We start from the raw sequence: 25,144 nt of genomic DNA on the forward strand, positions 1-25,144 counted from the left end.
TTGAACCCAGGACCTTTTTGTTTTAAGAAACCAGTGCTAACCACAATAAAGCGTAGTCAAGTAGCAATAAAACAGATTTAACTTAAGATCAAAACAGTTACATTTCCAAAACATGTGCACATCCAAATTCATTCAAATAAAAACAACTCAATCACAGTTTCAACTATTTATTTATTTTTTTCTCAGTTATCCCACTTATAGATGGTACAAAACGGTTACATGTAAAAAAAAAAAAAAAAAGGTCAAATTTTAAGTCAAACAGCCTTCAAGTTTTGGGTGTGCAGACAAATGAAATTGAAATTTAGGAAAACAAACTGGAATCACATTTTCATGTAAAAATTCCAGACTGAGCATTCCAAAGGCAGCAAGGAAGGAAATAAGAAAGATACAAGGAATGCAAGAAGGAAAGAGATGCAAGGAAGAACTCAGATAAGAAACGATGGAGATGAGCAAACAAGAAAGACACAGAGCTAGAATGAAATACACAGAATAGGGAATGAAGTCTGGAAGTACACGTATTTTTTCATACATATCTAAACGTTGAAAACGATTAAATAAAATTCCAGACTTTTCCCAAACTCTGTTGGAACTCTGCACTGTTCTTAGCCGCTCATCCCTGAATAATATCAATGAAATGTACTTTTCCTACAGAGACCCGTTAAGGTAACTCTTGCAGAGTGGAGAAAGAAGCAACAACTTTATTGCATCAAAGTCGTGCTTTGATCCAGGCGGCGCGTCCCGTCGTGTGTAGACAGTTTCAATTCTGCTCAGACACAAAACGTCCGCTGACTTCCACATAGAAAACAACCCTTAAACCAACTGAAAGCAAAACAAGGACTCTATGTGGTAAATCCACTTTGCTTGACGACCATTTTCTGACGGATTCCCTTCATGGAAGAGGAGTCGCCTCCCGCGCTTCCCGCCGAGCTGCTCGGAAACCCGTGAGCCGCCACGTATTTGCGGTACGCCTCTCGGATGATGCGGAAGGATCGCGCGTTGGCGTAGGGAATGTCCGTGACCGGGTCCCGGTACAGCGCCGCCTTGTGCGTGACGGGGCAGATCTCCTGAACGGGAATCTGAGGGCCGGGCTGGGCGGCGGGAGGGAAGGTCGCCTCGAAGGCTTCGTCGTCGCTGAACGTTATGTAAGTCCGGGAGCACAGTCCTCCGGTGGGCTGCTGGGACGGCGTGGTGGGATTCTGCGGTGCCGTCTGAGAGACATCCTGATCCAGCCTGTGGAAAACGAGATTACGACAATCAATAACTGCTGCATGGGCTTTATTTACAAAGACCAGGATTTACTTTAATATTATTTTTTTTTTTATCTCTTGCTTTGATGAAATCCCAACAGATACCTCTACAGGAGATTTAAAAAAAAAAAAAAAGAAGAAGAAGAAAAAATGTAATAAATCTTCTTACTAAATTGCATAACAGCTAAACATGATATAATGCTTTGGCATAAGTTAATCTAGAGGAGATTAAATATTTATGGAGCAGATTCTACTTGATGCAGACAACAAAATGCATATATTAAAAAAGGAGTCGCCTTTATGTCTGCAAATCCACTTTAGAGGTCATCAGAGTCAGTCTGGTGGCCACACTTACCCCTCCACATCGACATTTTCTTCTTTAAGGATTGAGTGAGAGACCAGGGGCATCAGGACCGAATGGTAGCGGATGGTCGGCCCGTCGAAGCGACGCTTCTTATGGACCTGTTTCTTCTTGTCTGCTTCCAGACGCTCGTAGTTCTCTGTAAAGAGAAACCAGAAACGCTTTAGGATTCGGATTGTAGGCAAAAGACCTGAGAAAATGAGAATCCACCATTTTATTGACTTAATAAAAAGCACAACAAACATGTACAAAATAGGAGCAAGATACATGTAAATCTTAATTACTTAGAACAGTGAATTCAATTCAAAAATAAGTTACTGATCCCAAAGTAAAATTAAATGTAACTGAATAGTTTTTGTAAGTAAATCAAGAAAGTGGAGCCAGTACATCTTATAGATTCATCAAATATTCTATCTCTTAATTTTGATAATTATGGCTTACAGCTAAACATCGTTTAACTGAAAAATATACACATTTGTAACCCAAAGGTTATTTAGGATTTTAGAACATCTGCAGAAATTCAGTACACAAACAGAGAGGTCACTTGACAGTTGTCATATCAGCACTCAAACGATCACAGATGTCCTAAACAAATCCAAGAGAAGCTAGCTATTCAAAGGGTTGTGTCCAAGAATATCAATGGAAGGTTGGGTGGAAGAAAAACATTTAATTAATAATAAATACACATCACAAACAGAGACAGCAGCGAGCTTAAGAGGACTGTGAAACAAAGCCAACTCAAGAGTGAGGGGGGAAATTCACCAGGCTGGTCTGTTGTTACTTTTAAAGCAAACACAACAGTGTATCTAGAGCATCGACTACAACCGGCCCATTTCTCACTGAGCCAGACATGAACCAGACAACAACATGAGCTAATGAGAAAAAGGACCAAACTGCTGCTCAGTGGTCCAAGGGACTATTTTCAGAAAAAAAAAAGTTAATTTCAGCATAACATTTTGAATATTTGCTCTTATAAAAGTTCAGAGGAGATGGAAGACCTTTTAGTTGTTTTGTTTTACTCAAGAACTACCATTATCCATTTTGTTGGATCATATTCATCTTATTCCACTGCATTTCCAGTCGGGAACGTCCTGAATTTTAAATTTTCGTCACCTGAAAACAATAACCATCAAAATCAACAGAGGCAAACACTTTAAGTTTATACCACTTTGTGTGTCATAAATCTGAAGGAGTTTCACTTTTTAAAGTTAATTACTGGAAGAAATTGACTTTCAATTAAACTCCTATTTAATTGAACGTGTGGGAGCTCAGGACTTTCAGCAAGTGGCTGAGGAGAGAGAAGTCTGGGCGACCCGACCCCGGATGAAGTGGAAGAAAATGAATGGATGGATACATTCTCATTTATTATGATGCACATGGAGCATTTGCTTCAATGCAAGACCCAAAGGAATATTTCAATATAATTTATTAAGCAGCTGTCTTATCTTTCATCTATTCGTATTGCTGCTCCTGCAGAGTTTCGTCACCCGTTCTCTCAATACACAACAGGGAATACTGAGTTGTTGAAATGGTTCTCACCCAGAGACCGAATGTTGACCTCAGCTGTGATTTTAGCCTCTGCCAGCAGCTCCTCCTGGGTCAAAGGTCGGTCCCGGTGAGCGCCTCTCCGTCTCCTAGGAGCATCCTGACGCTCCTGCAGGCGAAGGTTGGTCTTCCTGGTGTGTTCACTGGTGGACTGTCGCACAGACTTCCGAGCTACAGAACAGCAGAGACATTATTTAATTACAAACCCAAAACTGACCCATTCCCTTCTCATACAATAATCATGTGCTTATTATAATTATTTGCAGAATGATTACTTACTAAGATTATTTACTAAAATAACTTGGATAATTTGAGGGGAAGAAAATAATTTTTGCAACTTACATTCAGCAAAATCGTGAAATTCTTGGGGAATCCTCCTTTTGAGCTCCACTTTGGTTTTCTCTGTCCTCTTCTGCTCCTCATTGGGTTTTTTAGGTTTGGGTTTTGCCACCTTTATAGGCTCCTTGGAATAAATATAAAATATATACCATACTAATTACTAACACCCAGTCGTAAAACAGAACACAGTGCATGTCTGCTTGGGGTTTCACCAGTATATAGTAGAGAAGATGGCTCTGAACATGATAGTGATGGCTGATAGTAGCATATGCACCATGCTGTTAAAATCTCAATCTAAAGCACTAGTACTGTTTAGTATATACTCATATTTTTTTCACAGCAATCTGTTAAAGATCCCAAAGAGATGCTCGAACATTTGGTGGAATCTCATTTGTAATACACCACAATGAAATTATAGTTAATTTAATTAATCATATGAGCTGCTGTGTCGACACAAGGCAAAAAGTCTGTTTTTATATTCAAGTTATTCTTTTAGACTTTGTTAGTGCTCGTAAAAATGTCAGGAGAAATTTTTGCTTGAAAAATGCTTTCCGAATGTTTCGTTTGTAACTTAAATGACTTACAGGGTTAAAGCTTCTAAAATACCTTATAAGCTTTTGTGACGACCCGACTCTTCCTCCGAGGAGCATCTTCCTCCTGGTCGCTGTCAGGCTCCTCACCCTCATCGATATCAAAGTCGCTGTCCACCTCATCCTCTGTGTCCGAGTGCTCTCCGTGATATTCATCATCTCCCGATTCCTGAGAAGTAATCATGGGAATTTAAAAAAATATATTTCTCAATCAGGTTAGTTAAGCTTCTCCGAGGTTTAAGGCGATGATACAATTAAAATGTGGTCAAAAGTAATGTTGAATAAATGATTAGCAAATGAAAAAACAACAGATGTTCAATAAACAACTCAGATTCATACATGCAGGCTGAAAAGCATTATTGTCTGCGTTGCTATAACTTTATGTACAAATAAATTATTGACTATCTTCATACATTCATGAGGCTAAATTTGTACTTTTATGCTTTTATGCTCCATCTTGCATATCTGTTTAAACATGTATGTCTCAATCATCTGTGTAAATAAATGTATTTTTATTTTTGCAAATAAAAATATATACGAAATATCGCAAACAATATACACACACTATGAATCAATTTATGCTTTACCTATAGGAAGGAAGCAAAATTAGTTGCATTTGTTTGAAACACAAACTATTTTAAAACTGCCTCAGTTAGATGTTTACTACCCGTATCTGGATAGTTCTAAACTATGAGGTATTTATCCTTTTTTTTTTCAGTGTAATTGCTTACATCGTTGAAGCCTCCGTATGTTGTTTTGTAGAACTCATCCTCTTCTTCAGCGTCCAGGAGTTTGGACATGCGGTTTCCCGCAGTCTTCCTCGGTTCGCGTCCAACTGCCAGGCTCATAGCTCCGAGCAATGCTAACCAACCTTAGCTTCTGTTTGTGCTGCTTGTTAATGTGTGGTCGTTTTGCTTTGATAAACTAAATTAATATTTTCGTTACCATGTTTATTTTATAATATACTACCACCCTACATCCACCTCACCAAATAGGCAAATCACGATTTATTCATTAGAAAAACTCTATCGAACAGGATGCTAACTGCTAACCCCAACCGTAGTAGCAGAAAAGTTTTACTTCCGGGACACTCTCAGTACGTCATGCCTAGCGAATCAATGGGTTTTCAAAATAAAGGAACTTTAGACCTTGCTGATTCATTTTCTAATTCAAAATATTAGAAAATGCGCCACGATGAGGTTCGTTTGTCAAATAAAAAATAATAAATAAAAATAAGATAAAACTTCTAATCAGTTAGTAAGCATACTTTTTTGTGCAAAGTTTGCAAGTCTTTATATGATGTCTTTATCATAGTAAATATAAATGTGCTATAGATATCTTGTATATCTTAAATACTGTTTTCGTATGTTAGCGGATGATCATCATAATAGGCAAAAATAAAGACTTAAAGTCGTCAGAATGTGTGTAATTAATCTATATATGATGTTTCATTTAGTAGAATAATTATTGAAATAAATGTATACCTTTCCATAATGTTCAAATTTATTGAATGGAACTGCTGCTAAAACAATCTGAAAATGTAAATGCAATAGTTTCAAATATTTGGGAATCAATAGATTGGGAATCAATAGATTCCCAATCTATTGGGAATCTAAATAATAAATAATATCATTTAATAATAAATAATCTAATAATCAATAGATTATTTATTATTTGCTAAGGTAAATAATAAATAATTTATTTATTACCTTAGTAAAGGTAATAAATAAAGTCACTGTGGCTTTGAATAATAATAATAATAATAATAATAATAATAATAATAATAATAATAATAATAATAATAATAATAATAATAATAATAATAATAACGTCTTATTCCATTTGAATTTTTGCAGTTTTTTGTAATTTAAAAAGAAGCTTGCGCAGCAGGTTACCTATTTAAATCAAACCCATGGAATCCAGAAGTTTAAAAATATCGCTCTCTGAGATTTATTTACTTATTTGTTGTACTTAACTCCAAAACCTTCACTGCAAAATACTATTTGTTAAAGTGTTAAAATAAAAATACTTTTTTTCATAACATTTAGTGTTCATTCAACCTTCACTGCAAGATGCATTTTTTTTTGTTTTGTTTTTTTTAGCTCTACTGTACTGGAGGCCACTGTTGAATGATACTCTGGAAACAACTTGCTTCTTCTCTCTAAGCCCCTTGCTTGACACTGTCAGAGTTACTGTATTGTCATGGCAACAACATCACTTTTCCAACGTCAGAGAAACAAAAGCTGCCGGGAATATGGGCTGTGGTTGTGATAGTAAATGAAAAGCATCACCAGTCAGCAGTTAAAAGCAGCCATTTATTTTATTTTCACAAACACATGTGTGTGGTTAAAGGAGTGTTTCAGTGTTCACAGCATGTGCAGCTTGTTTCTGGTGGATGCCTCTGGTCACTGCTGTAATAAACATGTCCTAAAAATGGGAGCAGAAACTGAAAGTTGTAAGCTCAGAACCAATTGTCCAACCTTTGGATGCTGAGCAAAACAGCGTGTTCTTTCCCACAGTACTCACTCTGAAACTCAAATGTCCATCAATGGAAATAGACCCAAATCAGTGTTTTTCAATGAACAATCATTTCAATTCATGCAGCCTTCAGGTATTAAAAAAAACAAAAACATTGTTTCATAAACATGTTGAATAATGTACAATGCATGTGACAATATTAAAAAAACAAACCGTAATCACTGAGAAATACCATAACCTTAATATAAGGCCAGGATTCCTGTTGGCATTTTATCCAAGGTCTAAAAAGAATGACATATTATTGAGGAATTACATTATTGACCGTTATACTCCTCCTTTAAAGAACAAGCAAAAACACAAGTAAGCAAACCATAGTGTTAGTTAATCTGGCAAGACTATTATCTCTTCTTGTTTTTTTCTTTCTTTAACAGCCTATATATTTATTTGGTAAATGGTAAAGATGTGTGAAAAGCCTTAAAACAAATTTCTCTCTTACTGCAGCACCATTTCAAAGTTCCAGATCTAAATGTTTAACTTTGACTGTAGGTATTTGTAAGATTAGGCACAGTTTTGTAGCCATTTCCTGACTTAATATTAACAAAAGTGACTCATTTGAATGACATGTTCCCTGTGTTTCCCATTTTTAAAGGCAGCTAAGACAAATCCACGTCTGTTTTATAGCATATTCTTACAAACAGAAGTCATGGAAGCTGGATGAAAAGTTAATCAGCATTACAATTAACTTAAACAGTAAAGGATGCATTAAAAGACTTGCTATTCATTTTATAGTATTTGCATAAAATACACAAACTGCGGGAACCAGTGATACCCAAGAGTCAATTAAAATGGCTCTTTAACAGCTGAAACCAGAAGTTTACTTACTCTGAATAAAAAGACTATTTTCTGTCTCACTGTCTGGAATTAAATCAGACCAAACTTATGTCTACTGGCTAAATGACAGAAATAATGAGAGGAAAAAAACTCCCATAGATTTACTTATTAATGTCTTCAAAATCGGACATAATCTGACAAAAATCAGGACAGGCAGCTCAAAGTAAACCAGATATAAGTATCAGCCCGAAAAAAATCCGATTGACACATCTTTTGTTTTTGTCTTAATTTTTCCACATTTTATTTATTCCCTGTCAGTGCTGTTAGGTCTTTAATGACATGCAGTGTTTTTCTTTTCCAAGAGGAAACAAGCGTGAAAAGAATCCTTGTCAATATAGATTTTGTTGGAAACTCAACTTAAAATCCTCACAACGTGTACAGTATATGTCATGCTTGCATTCATTAAACCTGTCAGACACTGCTAACAGTACACAGCAGTTAGTAAAAGGTAATATTTCTTACATTAAATCCATACATTTCAAATAGTCAAATGAATTTTAGTTGTTCTCATCCTGCCACACTTTATGAAAAACTTTTTTTCAGCTTATCAAACGGACTCATAAGAGTTTCATGGTGAACCTGCTGGTCTCCATGTAGTTTGACGTCCCTGTGTTGCTGTTGGACATGGCGCTGCGTGGCACATAGGCAATCGTTGCCGTGTGCTTGATTTGCCCCTTTCCTTTGCTCCAGAAGAACATAAAAACGAAGCACACGGACACTGAGCCAAAGAATGAGACGAATCCGATCGTTGCTGCTATCAGAAGAGTCTTCACATCAAACGGGAGCTTTTCATCTCCATCCACTCCAGGGGCAGAGGAAGGAAAGGCAGGCCAGCCTTTTAGACGATAGCGTTTTTTAGGAGATGATGGCAAGGCTTGGACATGAAGGCTGATGCGCAGGCTTTCATTTCCTGCTGCATTGGACGCCACGCAGATATAAGTGCCGCTATCATGTGGCTGAGCGTAGCGCACCTCCAGGGAGCCGTTGGAGAGGGCCCGAATCCTGCCAACAGGTGAAACCTGCCTTAGCTGGGGATTAAGCCAGCTGACAGATGGCTGGGGGTCACCTTCTGAGCTGCAGTAAAACAGCACAGAGTGTCCTTGATTCACTCTCACATCTTGGGGCCTCCGGTCCACAATCCGAGCCTGCCGGCAGGTGAGCAGGCTTAGTAGTTCGTCCTCGGGGACCTCCAGAAAATTCCAGGCCTGCAGCTTGGTGGAAGTCATGCAGGTCGGCAGAAACCCACCAAAGTTCACATACAGCCGCCTTCGAGCCACCCAAAGCAGGCGGCAGTCACATGCGAGGGGGTTGTTGTCGAGCCCTAGGCTTTTTAAGGTTACCACTGAATGGAAAGACCCTGCCTCGAGAGTAGTGAGAAGGTTTCGTGAAACATTCAACACACTTAAATATCCCAAACCTTTAAATGCTCCAGTTTCGATGCTTGCCAGTGAGCCACCGACGAGATGAAACTCTTGAAGCCGGAGTAAGTCTCCAAGCAGGTTCCCATGAATGTAGGTTATAGGGTTGAAAGAAAGGTCAATGGACACGAGGTAAACAAGGTGATGCAAAGCAGTGTATGGCACCTCTTTAAGGTTGCAGTGCTTGATGGATAAGGATGTAAGATTGAGGCCGAACAAACTGTTTCCTGACAGAGTTTCCAGCCTGGGAAAATGTGCAACGACGAGCTCCTTTAGGTGCAGCAGAGGGTAGAAAGAGTAGTTTGGCAGCAAGTTGAGGTCCAGCTGGTGAATGTGAAGGCTTTTTAACACACTCAGCTGAGTGAGCGCCTCGGTTGGCACAGCAGTGAGGTTAGAGCCGTCAAGATCCAGCCTCTGTAGGCCACTCAGTCCAGCGAAGGCTTGATTAGAGATAAAAACAAAGTCGTTATTGTCTGCTAGGAAAACCTGCAGAGATCCTAAGTCTGTGAAGGTAAAGTCTAAGAGGACAAGAATCTTATTGCTGCTTATATCTAGCAACTGCAAGTTCGTCAAACCAGCAAACACTCCCACGGAGATAATCCTGAGGTGATTGCGAGAAAGACGGAGAGTGAGCAGATTCTGCAGGCCAAGGAAGGCTTCCACTTCAACCACCGCCAATAGATTGTCACTTAAATCGAGGTGTAAAAGCTGAGTTAGTTTGTGAAATTGCTGATTCACCAGAGTCTTGATCGTGTTGTGGGTCAGGTTGAGCAGCTCTCCATCTTGGGGGAGACCGTCAGGCACGGCACTGAGCTGAGCGCCTGAGCAGTTTGCCTCCAGAGCAGCGGCGTTGCAGCGACAGGATGGTGGACACAGCCAGAGGGATTCGGACGGTAGCGCCACCCCTGCAGCCAGCAGGTACACAGCCCTCCAGTACAAACACAGGTGGGCTGCAGTCCCCTTAAACATCTGGAGACCTGCCTGTATGTGAGAAGAAAAGACAGTGACACCTGTTTAGTACATGTCAGAATGAAAATTCATCTTCTATACCCTTTGAGGTGTTAGAAACTCGATATCAATAATTTCCTCTTGACTAAAATGGTGAATGTTTATTATTCTGGATGTCTTTGATGTAGAAGAGATGTAAATAAGGGTCACTAAGTTTATTTCCTTCTAAATTTCTACATTTTCTCTGGTATATTTAAGCATGATCCTAATCTTTAATCTCTGACTCACAGTCAATACAGATTTTTTTTTTTGAAGACCTACAAAGCTGTGGAAAAAGTACTTGTCACCTTATGGATTTCTTGTGCTTCTGGTTTTTGCCACAGTAAATGACACACTTCTGTTTTAAATCAACAAACTAATTTTACATAAAACAAATATGTAACAAATATAACTGTAAATATATATTTTTAAAAAATACATTTTTAAAATGATGATTTTAATTATTAAACTAAACATGCCATCCAAACCACCCAAACATTATGTGAAAATATGATCTGACTCACCCATCCCATCTTCCGTTTAAAAAAAATATAGTCAAGATCTTGGCTAATATTCTGTGAACTGATGAAATAAAAGGGGAAGGAAGGCATCCTGTTTTATCTGATGTAAAACAAACACATCGTTTAAAGATAAAAATAATGTCACTCCAACAGACAAGCATGGTAGTTGCAGTATGATGATCAGGGGGTGTTTTGCTGTTTCAGGATCTCATTCGTATTTGATGGCAGAAATCCTGCGGACATCAGTTTGTGAAACTTCAGCTCAACCAGATTTGGTTTATGCTGCAAGAAAATGACCCGAAGTACAAGTGCGAGTCTGGCCCTGAATGGTTCAAAACGTAAGCAAAACAACAAAATGAAGACTTATAGATTGGCTGAGACGTTGTCGGGGATTCAATCTTTCAGAGATGCTGAAATCATCCTTAAAACTGTTGTTGCCAATATTGCTGAATCTAATAATTAATCAAGGAAGAGTCGGCCAAAATTCCTCCACAACATTAAAATGACTAGTTTATAAATGTCCAGTTTTAAGGGTTAGGAGGCTTTCTTACCCACTGAGATATCTACTCTTTATTTGAAAACTCTTTTGTTTTAACTCTGTTTATTTGGATCAAATATTGAAGTTTGGTTTATGATCTGAAACGTAAGATGGGCAGAAAGGCAAGAAGGAAGGGAGCATTTAGGATGGGGGTTGAATTTCACAGCACTGTATTTATAAAGTCAGCTTTATTAAATTACAAGCAGGTCTGTCTCCTAGGAAACAAACCGTAAAGAAATAAAGAAGAACTCAAGACTCCTGCAAAGTACTGCATGATCTTTCCATGAATGTACCAACAGTAAGATTTTATGGGAAGCTGCTACTTTGATCATTAAAAGCGCATTCGACAAGAAAATAAAGCACTTCATGCTGAGAGTTACATGTTTTATGTTTGTAATTAATTAGTCACTGAAGAACTCAGGTAATTTAACACTTAAAAACCCTTGGACAGCTGAGGGGTATTGAAACAATTTTCCTGTTTACCTCTCGTCCATAAGAAGCTGTGGTTAAAAAAAGTATAAGAAAAAAAGAGTAAAATGAAAAGTGGAGATATATTATGCATTTTTATTTGTAAATTCCAGGATTCAACATGAGAAAGACGACCTAAGGAAGTCACTAAATACTCTGTGTTGTGTTGAAGGGAGATAATGACAGCCTCAAGTCAAAGCAGATTAAAAAAGAAATTTGTTTTTGCTATAACTGATGTTGGCGAGGTAACCTTAGCAACACGGATTGAGGCTGCAGTCCAAAGGACGGTTTTATTTTAGCTTGACAGCTCTTGCAGGATTTCTAAGAAAGAGAAAACAGTAAAACAAAGAGCAGGCTGTAAAGCCAGTGTACTCTTGTTTGATGTGTGCACATAGAGTGATAAAGAGAGTAAACCGGCACCACAGGAGGCTTCACATCGAGCTTCTGTTTCATCTCTTTAGCCGTCATTTCATCTCTTCAAATCTTTCAGTGCTTTTGTGAGCTTTTTTTTTTTCCTCATTTATCTGTGACACATATGGTAATGTCGCAGCTTGAGAGTTTGCGCTGGCATTTCTCAGTGTTGAGAAAGGCCAGCAAATTCATTGCAAAGAGGTTTGTTAGTTTAAAAGGTTGAGATTTAAACAAAACCCATTTTTATGGCACTTAATTAGCATATCAGTTTAAGGTTTAGCTGCAAAAGCTGAGATCACGTCTCCAAAATTCAATCAGCACACTGATTGTTTTATCACAGGGGCAGATGTACTTGTTTTAGTTGCAGTGAAGAGCGCTACACATGCAGTGGTCTTTGAAAATGCAGACTACATTCTGCATATTATCTTATTATTGTGATTTTAGAAAAACAATAGGCCATAAAAAGTAACTTTTTCATCATTTAATATAGCACTTATGTGCAATAAAAGAAAATTAAATAAACATTTCAAAGCTCTTACTTTGTTGAAGCACTTTTTAATTTAATTTCAGCATTCAATCAAGGAATCAATCAACATCCCACCTCCTGACTTGGCAAGGTTTGCAGTTCTACCAGACAAATTTTCTCAAAGTCTGTCAGATTACAATGAGTTATCTCATCCAAAACCCACTTCAGGTGTCAGGCCGAGAAGTTTAATCTAATACAGGAGATATTATCACATAAACGGTTCTCATCTGAACTCCTGCAGCTCCGTCAGTGTTGCTGTCTGCCTTTTAGCAGCTCATCTTGTCTTTTCCTCCAGTTTGGAGAAACATCCACTTTCTGTACTGCCTTTGTTGCGTCCTCTTCTCAAATTATTAGTCTTATTGCCATGTATAATCCTGTGCATTTTGTGCCACTGCTCTGACTAATACCTTTGTAAAACTGACATCTTTTCGATCCTTTGCAGCCTTCCTACAAGTTCACCTTTATTTCATCCGATTTACCACGACTGATAAGTGTGGGCTGGATAATACTGAGTATTGAAACTGTTGTACTTCAGCAAAGTGTTAATGCATTTGTTATTTGATATTTTCTCTTGACCTGTACAGAATAATAACTGAGGGTAAAAAGTCTCTAAATGAGACTTTTTATCCCAGTGAAATCTGCAGCAAAAATCTCTGATGTGAACAGAGATTATTCAAAGACACTGTCATGCCACCAGTGCAGAGCTTGCTTGAAATTAGATGCGGTTGCAACTTCTCCAAAAGTTGCGACTTTTGGATAATGATCCTTTACTCACAGTTTTGTCAAAAATCACTGAGTTGTACGACAAATCAAATTAAGTCTTCCAAAAACAAAATCTTTCAGTTCTCCAGATGCAATTCAGCGATGATCTCAGTGTAATTATTATTGTAACGGACTGTAGTTATACTGGTTAAAGTTGTATAGACAGGGTTCTAATATTACAAAGTTATAGTTTTATTGATGGAGAGAAGGGATCTTACATTTTTTTTATGACAAAAAATATCCTTAAATGTTGACAGTTTATATGGATTTTCCAATGAAAACCTTTAAAACTGAGTGTCCCTTATTGCTCAACAAATAAGAACCTTTAAAAAAAAATCTAAGCATGTCAAGGTTAAAAAGCAGAACATTTTGTCACAGTTCAAACAACTATAAACATATAGAGAATCCAAGCTGTAGCACAGTTAAGAAAGAGTTGTATTGTATTAGTTGTATTTTATCTGTTATTTACCTTCATGAGGTCATTTTGCCACAATCAATGCAAAAAATAAATCTGTGTTGACTGTTATTTTTATTCAGACATTAATCCCTATTGTCTGAGTAAAAATACCATTCCTGTTACTGGGATATAATCCTCTCGTCACAAAATATCAGAGATGCATTAATGCAGTGATAGTCGGGGGCTGAAGTTTGGAGCAGAGATCGTGGTTTTAATGATCCTAGAAGTATGAACATATAACAGATAAATAGGTGCTGTAATATCAGGAAAGCCTGTTCGAGGTTCTAACATTTCTTTCCTCAACTTCTGAATCCTCCTAAACTCTTTTCATTCATTTATTTATAGATAGTTGGTGAGTTGCAAAACCCACCAGCAGGGGGCAGAATAAGTAGAGAATTGTATGCGAGTTTATTATCAACAGCTGAGATGATCTGCTACTGGGAAAAACGCCCAGTTTCTGTCACACACAGTGAGTTATCACTCTTGTCTGTGAGTGTTATTATTCTGTGTAAGCACGAAAACAACAATCTCTTTAAAAGATAAACAGAACTGTCAGACACAGCAAACTGACTGCAGGTGTGACGGAGTTCAGCTCATCAGAAAATGTGAGACTTCCTGGTAAAAATCTCTTTAAGCTGCCAGAAAAAAAAAAGATAGAAGCAAAAACAAGTGACACATAAAGTGTGATCGGTGTTGGCAGCTCCACTCAAAACTTCCAGTTATGTACAGCACACACCAGAAGAAGAGACACGAGAGGAATGGGAAAATTTTCTCAGCTTTTGCAGAAACAATAATGCATCTCAACGGACATACTGTACATTTTACCTCTCCTGCAAATTTCTCTTTCTTGTGCAAAGCTGCTTCTTCCAAATACAGCTAGTTTAAAATCTGTGCTGCTTATTTTGTCTGGGAAGATTTTCTCCAGGAAGCTGGAGTAGTCTTGATTATGTTTGTTGTTTGGATGATGATGATGATGATGATAGTGATGATGATGATGATGATGATGATGATGATGACAGCAGCTCTGCACATCTCAGAAACCATTACACAATTTGAAAATATGTTTTTTTGTTTTTGTTTTTTTTTTTTTACTGTTGCTTTAGTTTCTAACTCACACGCAGGCACATTGCCTCACTTAGCAAACATAACCACAAGGATTTTTTGAGTAAAGAAAAGAAAAAAATCAAACATGGCAACTCACCTTTTCTTCAAATCGAGCTGCTTGTCATTCTAGTCGCTCACTTTTTAAATGCAAATCTCTTTTCTTGCTACTGTTGTCTGTAGTGAACATGAGCGGAGATGATTCAGACGCCGCAGCCAAGTAAAACAAGCAGTTCGGGAGAGCAAACACGCAAAGAGCAACAAGAAAGCTTCCTCCTCCTCTCCCGGCCCCCCCATTGTGAGAATGCAAACTCCCGAGGAAGCGTGATGCTGCAGCTCGGTTGCCTATCTGACTCGGCCGTCCTCATGGCAACAACAACAACCCGGCTGTGGATGTGGAGAGCGTGCAGGGGGATTATACGCAATGACTGCTGGACTCCCTCCAACACACGGCTCTTGGACGACAGGATGCAGGTCTGCCCATCGCTTGGGATGTCGAAGCAGCAGCTGATGGAGAAGAGTCCGAGCAACAGACACCTGACAGCCGTCACAACCTTTAGAAAGTTTACAAAACTGACACAGATTGAAAATAGTGCTTTTGCAAATGCATTCTGGTTGATCTGAGCTTATTGGTATGGTACTATTAGTTAGTAGTCCATCTAGATTAATCATGTAATTTATAATAAATAATTTTCAACACCAAATAGGTTTGATCCATGTTTTCTTTTTTCTTTTATTCTTTTTTTTTTTTTGTGGTACTGAAGGTGGTGGAATGAAGCAAAAGAGAACTTGTTGGAACAGTGGGTCAAATCTTTACACACACATAATTATTGAGGCACTTGAGTTTTCAGTCAAGATCTTGTTAAATTAGAAGACATAATCTTTAATCCGGATTTAAGAAACAACATAAATCCTGTGATATTAACTGAAGTGGAAGCACTCAAATGGCAAATCTTAAAACAGGTGAATGGCTTTAAAAATTGTGATACAGGACGGGGTGTTATTGTTTGATTCTAAACTTAATCATACTTTATTGTTACTGGAGCTTCATTTTGCTTTAGACATCTGTCTAGATTGATGTCACATCCACATTCTGAACATTGATACTTATGTTTTTCAACTGCACAAATAAATAGCCTGACTGAAAATCTACAATGGCAAATAAAGCTTTGGTGGATTAATGAATTGAGGTCAGCAGCCAGGAGGAGTAAATAATCCGAGAAGGGAATCGATTGAGACCTTCACTCTCAATAATACGCTCTTAGACAGGGAGTCAACTTTAAGGAGAGACCAATAAAATCTTGTTTTTGCAATAAATTAAGAGTTGTACAAACTCTTCATATTGCATCAAGTGAAAGTTGTCTTTGATTAGTCAGAAAAAACTACTTTAGAGATGGCCACCATGCCTGCATGATGTCATCTTAATGAAGGTGTTAAGTAGATCCACCTGTCTCTTCGCTCAGCTGCAGGATCCTGAGGTGTGTTGACGCACAAACTATCTGGGATTTCTGCACAATAAGAGCTTGTGCTGAGTCAGAAACTTACCATCTGCTGCCATACCTCAGGGAACCTGCGCTCATCAGCAAATCTCTTTCCAAACCCGGATTCAGGATTGGGGAAAGATCAGAGGTGAACTCCTGCAGCAGTCTGAGCCAAATCAAAGTGCATAATATCATGATAACGTTTGTTTCATTATATTTGCTTCCTGTTCGTCTGGTGTTGTGGCTGGATTTCTATGGTCTGTTTACTGTTGAGGACAATAAACAGTGAAGTGAAGCGTATAAAAAGAGAAGTGTGTTAGAGCAAGGTAAGCCAAAGGTAAAAATCTGTATTTTAAATCTGAATATGTTTCTCTCAACTAGTCTTCACACTCGCATTTTAAAGAACAACCATTCATTTGTTTCTTTTCTCACTGTGACAACACAAGGAAGTTCAATGTGCTGTGAGATAAAGTATAAAACGAGACGTTTGTTTGTCCAAACGAGTACAGAACCAGTCTGGCCAAAATAAAAACTTTGTTTCTGCCAACTTCAACTTTTACAATTTTAATCTTAACTTCCATTTAAGATGAAAGGTTATATTTTATTATGCTTTAGTCTTTGTTATTGCACAAATGATAAATATTAAAGGATAATTTCTAATTTATCAGACAGAATTTAGTTTTATTAATGTTGAGAGTTGATTTCACCTATCCAAAGATTATATCCTCTCACCTTGATCATTAACACCATATTAATATGAGACTTTTAAAGAAAGGTAGTCATGTTTCAGCAAATTTGGGAATTTCCTCCAATCCAGGTCAAAATTTGGGTCTGGTTGATTTTCAGTCGAGTTGATGTCAGTTCAATGGCAAGAAGAATGGTCAAGTGTTTGATATTATTTTTTCCAAAAATATGAAATAACACTTTATTTGAAGATATATGCATAAGACTGATATGGCACTGTCATAAATATATATAACACCTGTTGTGAACATGAAGTAATCTTTATGAATGTTTATGACTGTAAATATTGACATTTTTAATGCAAAGTTGCTTCAGAGTTACATTAAAAGTGTCAACTTTGCATTAAAGTGTCATTATTTACAAAATCATACAAAGATGGCCCTTTTAATGGACTTTCAATGCAACTTTTAAAGCAACTTTGCCATAAAAATGTCATTATTTACTGAACGACACTTCATGACAACAATCATAAACATTCATAAAGACTTCTTCATGTTCATAGCAGATATTATGTCATATTTATGACAGTGTCATGTCAGCCTTATGATCAGCTCTTCAAATAAAGTGTCACCACACATGTAGATTGTTACAGAAAGTTTGGTTGAAGTGCAACTTTCAAGAGGATTTTTATCAAAAGGCATGTCTGGAGTTTACATATATGTTTTTTTTTTATTATTATTATAATTTTATATGCGGGAAATCTTTTTTTATCCATTTAACTCTCCAAAAACACACACCCAATTCAAGTGCACCATTAAATCTAATGGTCCAAAGCGACTGGATCCAAACCACTATCTGTATTTCTTCTTCTTTTTTTTTTACATCAGCATACAGTATCAGAGCATTAGTCTGTATGCCGGTAAACAGCGCAGCCTTGCACTAATAAAACTACTGGTTTCATCTGAATTTCATTCCTTAACTTCTGCATTCTCAAGACCTGGTTTTGATCTGCGTCATACTGGCAGGTTATATTGGGCCAAATGCAGCTGGTAGTAAATGAGATTCACATGACGAGCCACAGAGCAGATGTAACAGGAAACAAGACTTCTCCTTTCACAGAGGGTCCGTCTGCTGGGTGTCATTTCTTGCTGGGACGTTAGAAACTCAATGATTGATCCCGTCGAGGTATGTGCAACCCTGGTTTTGTGTTTAGGGGCAATAAAGAGATGAGCTGCTTGGTAAATATAGTGAGCAAATTAAATTATTGTGCAGTGATAAGATTGCTAGGAAAGTAGCCTAGACACGCTAGTGAAACCTGTTTTAACTTCCCCTTTGTGAGCATGCGTAAAAATGTAAAAATACACACTTTATTGTCCTTTGCAGAAATATTTCACAGACCTCCTTTACTCAAGTTCTTGTGCATCAGCACCAGCGATTGTTTAATTTTACTTGCGATGCTCCATTTTCAGGTGTTGAATTATTGATTGGCTTTCTGTCTCAGGTTAGTTGAAGTTATGCACAAAACAGTTTAAATCCAGACACACGAGAATAGATTTTAAATACATGTCAGTAGTTCACAGAATAAAATAACATTAATTTTACTCAAACATGTATCTATAAAAAGTAAAATCAGAGAAACGGATCATTTTAAGTGGTTTCTTAATTCTTGTCAGAGCTGTAAATATTGAAAGTTGGCTACAGTTGTATATATTTTTATCAAAATCTGTAATTCTGGGACACAGTGACAATTTCTTTTCAGGTTAAGAACATAAAATCAGTGGGTAAATTAAGAGAAACCTTCTCACTAATATTAACAACGCAGTTAATATCTGAGTCATAACGCTGAAAATATCTGACCAGTCAAATAGTTCCCCAGCAATAAGTCCGACATGACACCTAATCGTGTTAAATGTTTGTCTGTTTGTTTGTTTTCTTTTTTCTTCTAGGATGCATGTCTGGTTGAACGCAGTTTTGCTTCTGGCAGCCTTGATCCTCTGCTGCTCTTCATCGGACACAAACAGATTGTGGGACGACTGGAGAACTCAACACGGCAAAGCTTATGACAATCAAGTATGAGTTAGAAAGAATAAATAAAATTAAATATTCAATACATTTCTTGTACAAATGTGCAAACGTGTGCGATGCTACCGTTTCAGACTGAGCTGAACTTCAGGCGAACAGTGTGGGAGAAAAACCTGCTGTTGTTGCTAAGACACAACCAGGAGGCTTCAGCAGGAAAACACAGCTTCACTCTGGGACTGAATCATCTCGCTGACATGGTAGGACGAGGGTTTGGTGGCGGGTCCCGTCAGTCTGCCTTTCTGAGGCAGAAGAGCAGTGATCTATACGAAGGCGGCAAGCCAGCTGACCTCAAAACAAACAAGAAATAGTCAGGAAAAAACAGTAAAACTCTGCAATAATTAATGTCTAGCCAAAAGTCTGCTTTTTCAAGCCTTTGACAGCATCTAAGCCGGAGGTCATCAACCTTCACAATCCTTAAAGTTTTTTTTTTTTATCTGCTGAAAAGAAATTGTTTAGAGGCAGGAAAGAAGCATGACTGTTTCAAGCAAAGTGGCTTGTTTTTGTAAAGCCTACTATAGAAAATTTGTTTGGATTTGTCTTTTTAAATAAAGGAAACCATTTCATTTTGTATTTAAAAGTTTCCATTACATAATACAGAAAAGCAGAAGTTTGCAAACTTTATAAGTAACATTCCTAACACCTATTATCACTCTTAGTGGTAAAGTTGTGCATATATTGCACACAAATCCAATTAAAGGAGGTTAAAACAGGCACAACATGTGCCTATTTGTAAGAAAACACTCCATAAAAATGAAAACGTGGATTTTATTCCACCGATAAAATGAAAAATTAAAAGCTTAAACAGATATTCAATTATAAAGATGAAGAACGTGAATGTGCAGGGTCTTTTTTGAAGGATATCACAAGGTGGTTTTTATTTGGCTGGGGAGCCTGAGCAGAAATGCCTGGATGGGTGTAGCATGTCAACGCTCTGCAGGAGTCTGGCTCCAATGTTTGGGACGCTCACACAAGCTTCTGGCTCACTGTCAGAGGACAGAGCACTGCAGTTGCATTGGAAAGTGCCATCACTGTTCAGTAATATCCATGAATAAATGAAGACAGAGTGCAGGATGATATTGAAGAATACAGCCAAAGAGCAGCGACTTAGACTCCGTTTAGAAATGGGATTGATTTTAATCTACTTCTTGTCAGCACACTGAACACATTTCTGAACAAAAAGACATTTTATTAAACTCAAAAAAAGTAGCAATGGTCACACTAGTATAGCACAAAGTTAGTGACATTTCAACCGGCAGTGAAAATGCTCTCCTGAATACGCATTTGGGATTTGGTAAAATAACGTACCAAATCCCACCACTCAGTGAAACCGGACCCCAAGTCATTCTCCCAAAGAAGCTCCTGAATGGGCAGCATAAATACGTAACACACACAAACACAATGGACTGTTTCACAAACACCATGGATGAAAAATGCTCCACCCTGACTGGTATCAAAGTCAGAAAATAATTTTAAATAATTCTTCCATCTACATGTTTTTAATATACATAAACATGAAACTCAATTTAAGGTGTACAAGCTTTTGCAAAGAGTTATAATTTGATGTAGGATTTGTTAGTCTTACTTTTTGATGCACCCGTTGTTTGATGTCCTGATTATTTTGACAAACCATTCTTGTGTTTTCTGTTGTGTTTCTGCTTCAAGACAGCGGAGGAGATTAATGAGAGGCTGAACGGTTTGAAGGTGGAGGAGCCTCTCCATCTCAGGAATGACACGTTCAGGGACATAAATGACTCATCACTTCCTACAAGTGTTGACTGGAGGACAAGCGGACTGGTCGGTCCCGTCAGAAACCAGGTACTAAATGAGCTGCTGAAGGGAGACCAGCAAAAACTGCTCTGAATGTGTTTTTTGTTGTTGTTTGTTTGTTTGTTTGTTTTGTTTTTTAGGGCTTGTGTGGCTCATGCTGGGCCTTCAGTGCTCTGGGAGCTCTGGAGGGGCAGATGAAGAAGCGAACGGGCGTCCTCGTGATGCTGAGTCCACAGAACCTGGTGGACTGCAGCGCTAAGGAGGGAAACCTCGGCTGCAGGGGAGGGTACATCACCAAGGCCTTCAGCTACATCATTCACAACGGAGGCGTGGACTCAGAGAGCTCGTACCCCTACGAACATCAGGTCATCCTCTGAATGCTGACGCAGACCTTCTCTTCTTTCTTCTTATTATTTTTAATTTATTATACTCATCAAAAATAGAATATCCTAATGTCCTCTTTTTCTCTAATGAGTCACATAGTGTTGAGTTTATCTTCAAGCCAAAGGCAAAGATCAATAAACTGAACAGAGAGCTATGATAACAGCTTGAATAATACATTTTCTACACTTCTACATTTTCCATCTTGTTTGCAGAATGGAAAATGCCGCTACTCGCTCCAAGGGAAGGCGGCTCACTGCTCCAACTTTCACGTCCTTCCACGGGGGAACGAGTTGGCTCTGCAGGCTGCAGTGGCATCGGTGGGACCAGTTGCTGTGGCTGTGAACGCCATGCTGCCGTCTTTCCATATGTATAAAGGAGGTGAGGATGCTGACGACTCTGAAATCAGGACGTTTGCCAGGGCTTGCATTTGCAAATCAACCACACTACATTTTAAATCAGATTTATGATCAAATATTCAGAACAAATTTCATATGTAAAACTGCAAATAATGGGCAAGCTTTCCTATTTTATAGTTTGACAATGACTGATTTGTTGGTATCTTCCTCCCATGTGGCCACCCCTGGTAAAACTGAACAAAATAAATATTTTTCTATCTACAGAACGGAATGTTAGCTTCTCCAACAACACTTCACAAAGTTGTGGAGTACAGAGATGAATCTTTGACTTTTCTTCTGAGTCCAATCTTTATGGTTCCTCTCTTAAACTCTTCTCTTCAGCTCACACACAGGATTTAAGTCTGTGGACTGGAAAGTTCTTGGAAAAGGGTTAATTTTAAGTTTGGGGATCCATTACTGTGTTAATTTAACCAAAGGATTTTAGTCATCCAGCTGAACGACCCATTGACCAACCATTTTCAGTTGTTTGGCAGAGGCGAACATTTTTGATTTAAAATTATCTCGTGTTGCTGACTTTGTGATGCTATGGACCTTAAAATAGTTCCAAAAGCATCTTGGACAGGCCCACAGTGTCACAGAACCTCCGCCATACCTTATGTTCATCCTTTGTTTTACGCCAAACCCACGTCGTGTGTTTGCTGCTGAAATGCTCACTTTAAATCTGATCTGACAGTCCCAAGTTTTGGTTCGCAAACTTCACATGTTTGTATTTATGATGGTAGGACAGAAAATAGTTAGTTTTTAAAATAACTATTCAATATTTTTGCTGTATTAAAAAGTTGCCATACTCATAACTATTTCAGTTCCTGTTGGTAAATAAATTATTCTCGCAGGTTTATACAACGCGCCTGACTGTAACCCAAAGCTAATCAATCACGCTGTATTGGTTGTGGGCTACGGCACAGACACAGGACAGGACTACTGGCTAGTGAAAAACAGGTAGGCGTGTCGACACATTTGCGGGGTTTTTTAGCATTTGTTCTTTAATAAAATGATTAAATGTGATATTTCTGTGGTTTCAGTTGGGGAACGGCTTGGGGAGAAAGTGGATTTATCCGGATTGCGAGGAACAAGAAAAATCTCTGCGGTATTGCAACGTTAGCAGTCTACCCAACGCTCTGAAGTCAACTGAGATTTATTCTGTTTTAATTTTTTCTAAAGAAGCACACTGTGCCGTCAGAGCACTACAGAATCTACTGACAACACTGTTGGGTAAAAAGGCTCTAAAGGCCAATATAATAAAGTTTTAAAGGATTCTGTTCTACTCAGTGCTGCAGGTGGGAGCATTAGGTTCAAATCCTGCACTGGGGTCTTTCTGTTGCTGGTTTGCATGTTTTTCCTCTGCATGTGTCGGTTTTCTTCATGTATTCCAGCTGGGAAAAAAACATGTTAGGTTAATTAGTCTTGGTTGTGTGTATTTGTGATGAACTGGCGACTTGTCCAGGGCGTATCTTGCTCACCAGCCCTGCAAGGACCAGTGGGTGTGGACAATGAGTGGATGTTAGCTTTACATCTAAACTGCTAAAATGCTCTGCAGATGGAACAGAAGCATATTCAATTATAAAATTAGTATCTGGACTTTATAAAACTGGACCATCAAACTTGACAGATTTGGTTTGACATTTTCTGAATCCCAATTTTTGCTGTTAACGCTTGTTATGTGCCGGGAATGACAATTTTTCCAACACACCGCTATTTCTAAGTACAGATAAAATACTACAAAAGGTTGAGAGTAAATTCTTGATTTTTTGAGGTTGTTGTTTTTTTTAATCAAATTATTCTGCGTACATGGAACTCACAAAAACTCCCTTGTCCCCACTGACAAGAAACTTCCCTGTTTGTCTTTATTTATACAAACCCATCAGTTTAGATCTAGACTGCAATGTAATTTATGATTTCATCTGATGCACAAACACAATGTAGCACATTATATCAAAGTCAAAGGAAAAGAATACATTGTTTTTAAAAGACTTTGTATGAATAAAACTCTGAAAAGTGTACTTCACTTTTGCGTTGAGTCATTTCTCTGCCTCCCTGCTCCGCCATGCCTTCAGAGGGGTTTCAATGATGACCACCAGCATGATCATTTTGACCCTTTTCCTAAACATGACTTTAAGTATATGGTATAATCCCTGCTTACGTATCAGTAAATCCTCTTTTTACTGGTAGGGTTGGGCTTAAAGAGGAATTAAAAGTACTTGGGGACTGGTGCAGAAGGCAGGACCTTAAATCCTTTAAAAAACTACGAGCTAAATTCAAGTCATACAAACATCAAAAAGATGGGTTTCATTAAACAGATGAGACACGTCTTTTAATGGTTACATGTCTGGCAAAGGTCAGGACTGTCTTTTCTTTTGAATATGTTCAAGACGTCCAGCCCTTTCAGTAGATTAAAAACAGGATGGTCAGCTAAATTATTTAGTGTTTGGAACAGACAAAAATAGCTTGACATTCTTCTGTTAAAAACTATGTGCTATTTTAAAGCAAAAAAAAAAATGTCTTGTTGCATTTTTGGTTCTCAGTGCAAAAAGCATTTATGAGAAAAATTTTCTAAAACATTTTTCAAAGGTGAAGAGATTTTTTTTTTAAACTTAAGGGAATTGACGTAGCAGTAAAAGCTGATCTAGCTTTTGCAATCTGTTTTCAGGAAGTCTTTGTATCATAAGGTGATAAATTTTCTAAGGAAAAGAGAAATTCTTGTGTGTTACTGAACCTGGTTACCTGCTGCTATTTTAACTCGATAAATAAAAACCAGATCTGTCTCCATCGTGGGCGGTGACTGAGTACTCACTCACCGTCTCCTCCTCCAACTCTCTGAGGTTGCATTCCCTTCAGAAGAGAATCTTAAAAAGATTCAGTAATAAAACTGTGTGGATTATTTAAAGGTAGCTCTAACAGGTGCCTATTTGATGTTTAATTTCCTGTGACGGAATTTTATTCAATCATCACACAACAGCATCATGGTAGTAAAACACAAACCAATCTGTGCTGTCAATAAAGTGACAGACCTTAATATATGTGGGTTTTAGATTCACTGGAGCTAGTGTGTGTCTTTTTTTTTCCATCTAAAGTTGTGTATAAAAAACAAAATTAAAAAAAGAGCTAATGGACGGAAATAGAGCTCCTTCTAACACAGAAAAACCTTCCTCCATCTCATGTTCCTCCGTGGATGATCTGGGATGCATTCACGGCTTGTTTTTGCTGCCACCAAGTGGACAAAAAACGCTTAACAACTAACGCGTGATTATTTGCAGGTGTGAAGAAAGTGTGGAGATAAATACATGCAGATTAAGCCTAGAAAGAGTCTTGTTTCTCTCTTTGGCAGCTGCACAGGTCAGTGATGGTTTAATGGTATCGAGTGAGATTCGTTTTATGAATTATACATGCACATTTTCTACAATTTTATTAAGTGTCTAATGTCCTCTGCTCTCTTGCTGGAGCAGCCTAATTTAACTTTTATTGCAGAATTCTTATACCTGCTCCTTCTTCAGATCTTAACATGCTTCAGAGCCTGATTTTCACAGTGCTGTGGGGCGTCACATTGACCTCTACAATGTCACATTTGGACCAGCACTGGGAGCTGTGGAAGAGGACTCATAACAAATTGTCATAGATGATGATAGAGTTTCTTCTCCCCAAGGCAGCAGATGGCCAACAGTGTGATTTAATGCAATTCCTGTGGAAATATTC

General features: G+C 38.0%; 3 protein-coding genes across 4 annotated transcripts; 1 reads left to right on the forward strand and 2 right to left on the reverse strand.

The window, feature by feature from the left end:
• Positions 1 to 151: 151 nt before the first annotated feature.
• Positions 152 to 5,182, reverse strand: vps72a (vacuolar protein sorting 72 homolog a). Its single transcript, XM_044139409.1, has 6 exons — positions 4,814 to 5,182; positions 4,099 to 4,251; positions 3,496 to 3,616; positions 3,148 to 3,324; positions 1,603 to 1,747; positions 152 to 1,230 (listed from the first exon to the last, which is right to left on the reverse strand). The coding sequence occupies exons 1-6, from the start codon at positions 4,928 to 4,930 to the stop codon at positions 840 to 842; spliced, it is 1,104 nt and encodes a 367-aa protein (XP_043995344.1). The 5' UTR covers positions 4,931 to 5,182; the 3' UTR covers positions 152 to 839.
• Positions 5,183 to 6,383: 1,201 nt separating this feature from the next.
• On the reverse strand, positions 6,384 to 15,178 carry LOC122844184 (leucine-rich repeat and immunoglobulin-like domain-containing nogo receptor-interacting protein 1). The gene is made up of 2 exons (XM_044139410.1): positions 14,741 to 15,178; positions 6,384 to 9,850 (listed from the first exon to the last, which is right to left on the reverse strand). The coding sequence occupies exon 2, from the start codon at positions 9,836 to 9,838 to the stop codon at positions 8,009 to 8,011; it is 1,830 nt and encodes a 609-aa protein (XP_043995345.1). The 5' UTR covers positions 9,839 to 9,850; positions 14,741 to 15,178; the 3' UTR covers positions 6,384 to 8,008.
• Positions 15,179 to 16,430: 1,252 nt separating this feature from the next.
• Positions 16,431 to 23,452, forward strand: ctss1 (cathepsin S, ortholog 1). 2 transcript variants are annotated; one of them, XM_044139411.1, is made up of 9 exons: positions 16,431 to 16,447; positions 17,831 to 17,990; positions 18,752 to 18,875; positions 18,962 to 19,084; positions 20,550 to 20,702; positions 20,795 to 21,019; positions 21,251 to 21,416; positions 22,288 to 22,393; positions 22,477 to 23,452. In XM_044139411.1, the coding sequence occupies exons 3-9, from the start codon at positions 18,753 to 18,755 to the stop codon at positions 22,574 to 22,576; spliced, it is 996 nt and encodes a 331-aa protein (XP_043995346.1). In that variant the 5' UTR covers positions 16,431 to 16,447; positions 17,831 to 17,990; position 18,752; the 3' UTR covers positions 22,577 to 23,452. The 2 variants fall into 2 exon arrangements, with proteins under 2 accessions (XP_043995346.1, XP_043995348.1); XM_044139413.1 differs by lacking the exons at positions 16,431 to 16,447; positions 17,831 to 17,990 and adding an exon at positions 18,020 to 18,627.
• Positions 23,453 to 25,144: the final 1,692 nt, after the last annotated feature.

This window comes from Gambusia affinis, linkage group LG14 (assembly GCF_019740435.1).
Source record: "Gambusia affinis linkage group LG14, SWU_Gaff_1.0, whole genome shotgun sequence".
Classification (NCBI taxonomy): domain Eukaryota; kingdom Metazoa; phylum Chordata; class Actinopteri; order Cyprinodontiformes; family Poeciliidae; genus Gambusia; species Gambusia affinis.

What these genes read in the sequence shown, in the direction of transcription:
- ctss1 (XM_044139411.1), top strand. Translation starts at nt 18,753, where the DNA reads ATGCATGTCTGGTTGAACGCAGTTTTGCTTCTGGCAGCCTTGATCCTC. An exon ending in GCAAAGCTTATGACAATCAA is followed by an intron (nt 18,876 to 18,961) that starts GTATGAGTTAGA and finishes CTACCGTTTCAG; the next exon opens with ACTGAGCTGAACTTCAGGCG. An exon ending in TACTGGCTAGTGAAAAACAG is followed by an intron (nt 22,394 to 22,476) that starts GTAGGCGTGTCG and finishes CTGTGGTTTCAG; the next exon opens with TTGGGGAACGGCTTGGGGAG.
- vps72a (XM_044139409.1), bottom strand. Translation starts at nt 4,930, where the DNA reads ATGAGCCTGGCAGTTGGACGCGAACCGAGGAAGACTGCGGGAAACCGC. An exon ending in GGTCAACATTCGGTCTCTGG is followed by an intron (nt 1,748 to 3,147) that starts GTGAGAACCATT and finishes TTCTCTTTACAG; the next exon opens with AGAACTACGAGCGTCTGGAA. An exon ending in GAAAATGTCGATGTGGAGGG is followed by an intron (nt 1,231 to 1,602) that starts GTAAGTGTGGCC and finishes CGTTTTCCACAG; the next exon opens with GCTGGATCAGGATGTCTCTC.
- LOC122844184 (XM_044139410.1), bottom strand. Translation starts at nt 9,838, where the DNA reads ATGTTTAAGGGGACTGCAGCCCACCTGTGTTTGTACTGGAGGGCTGTG.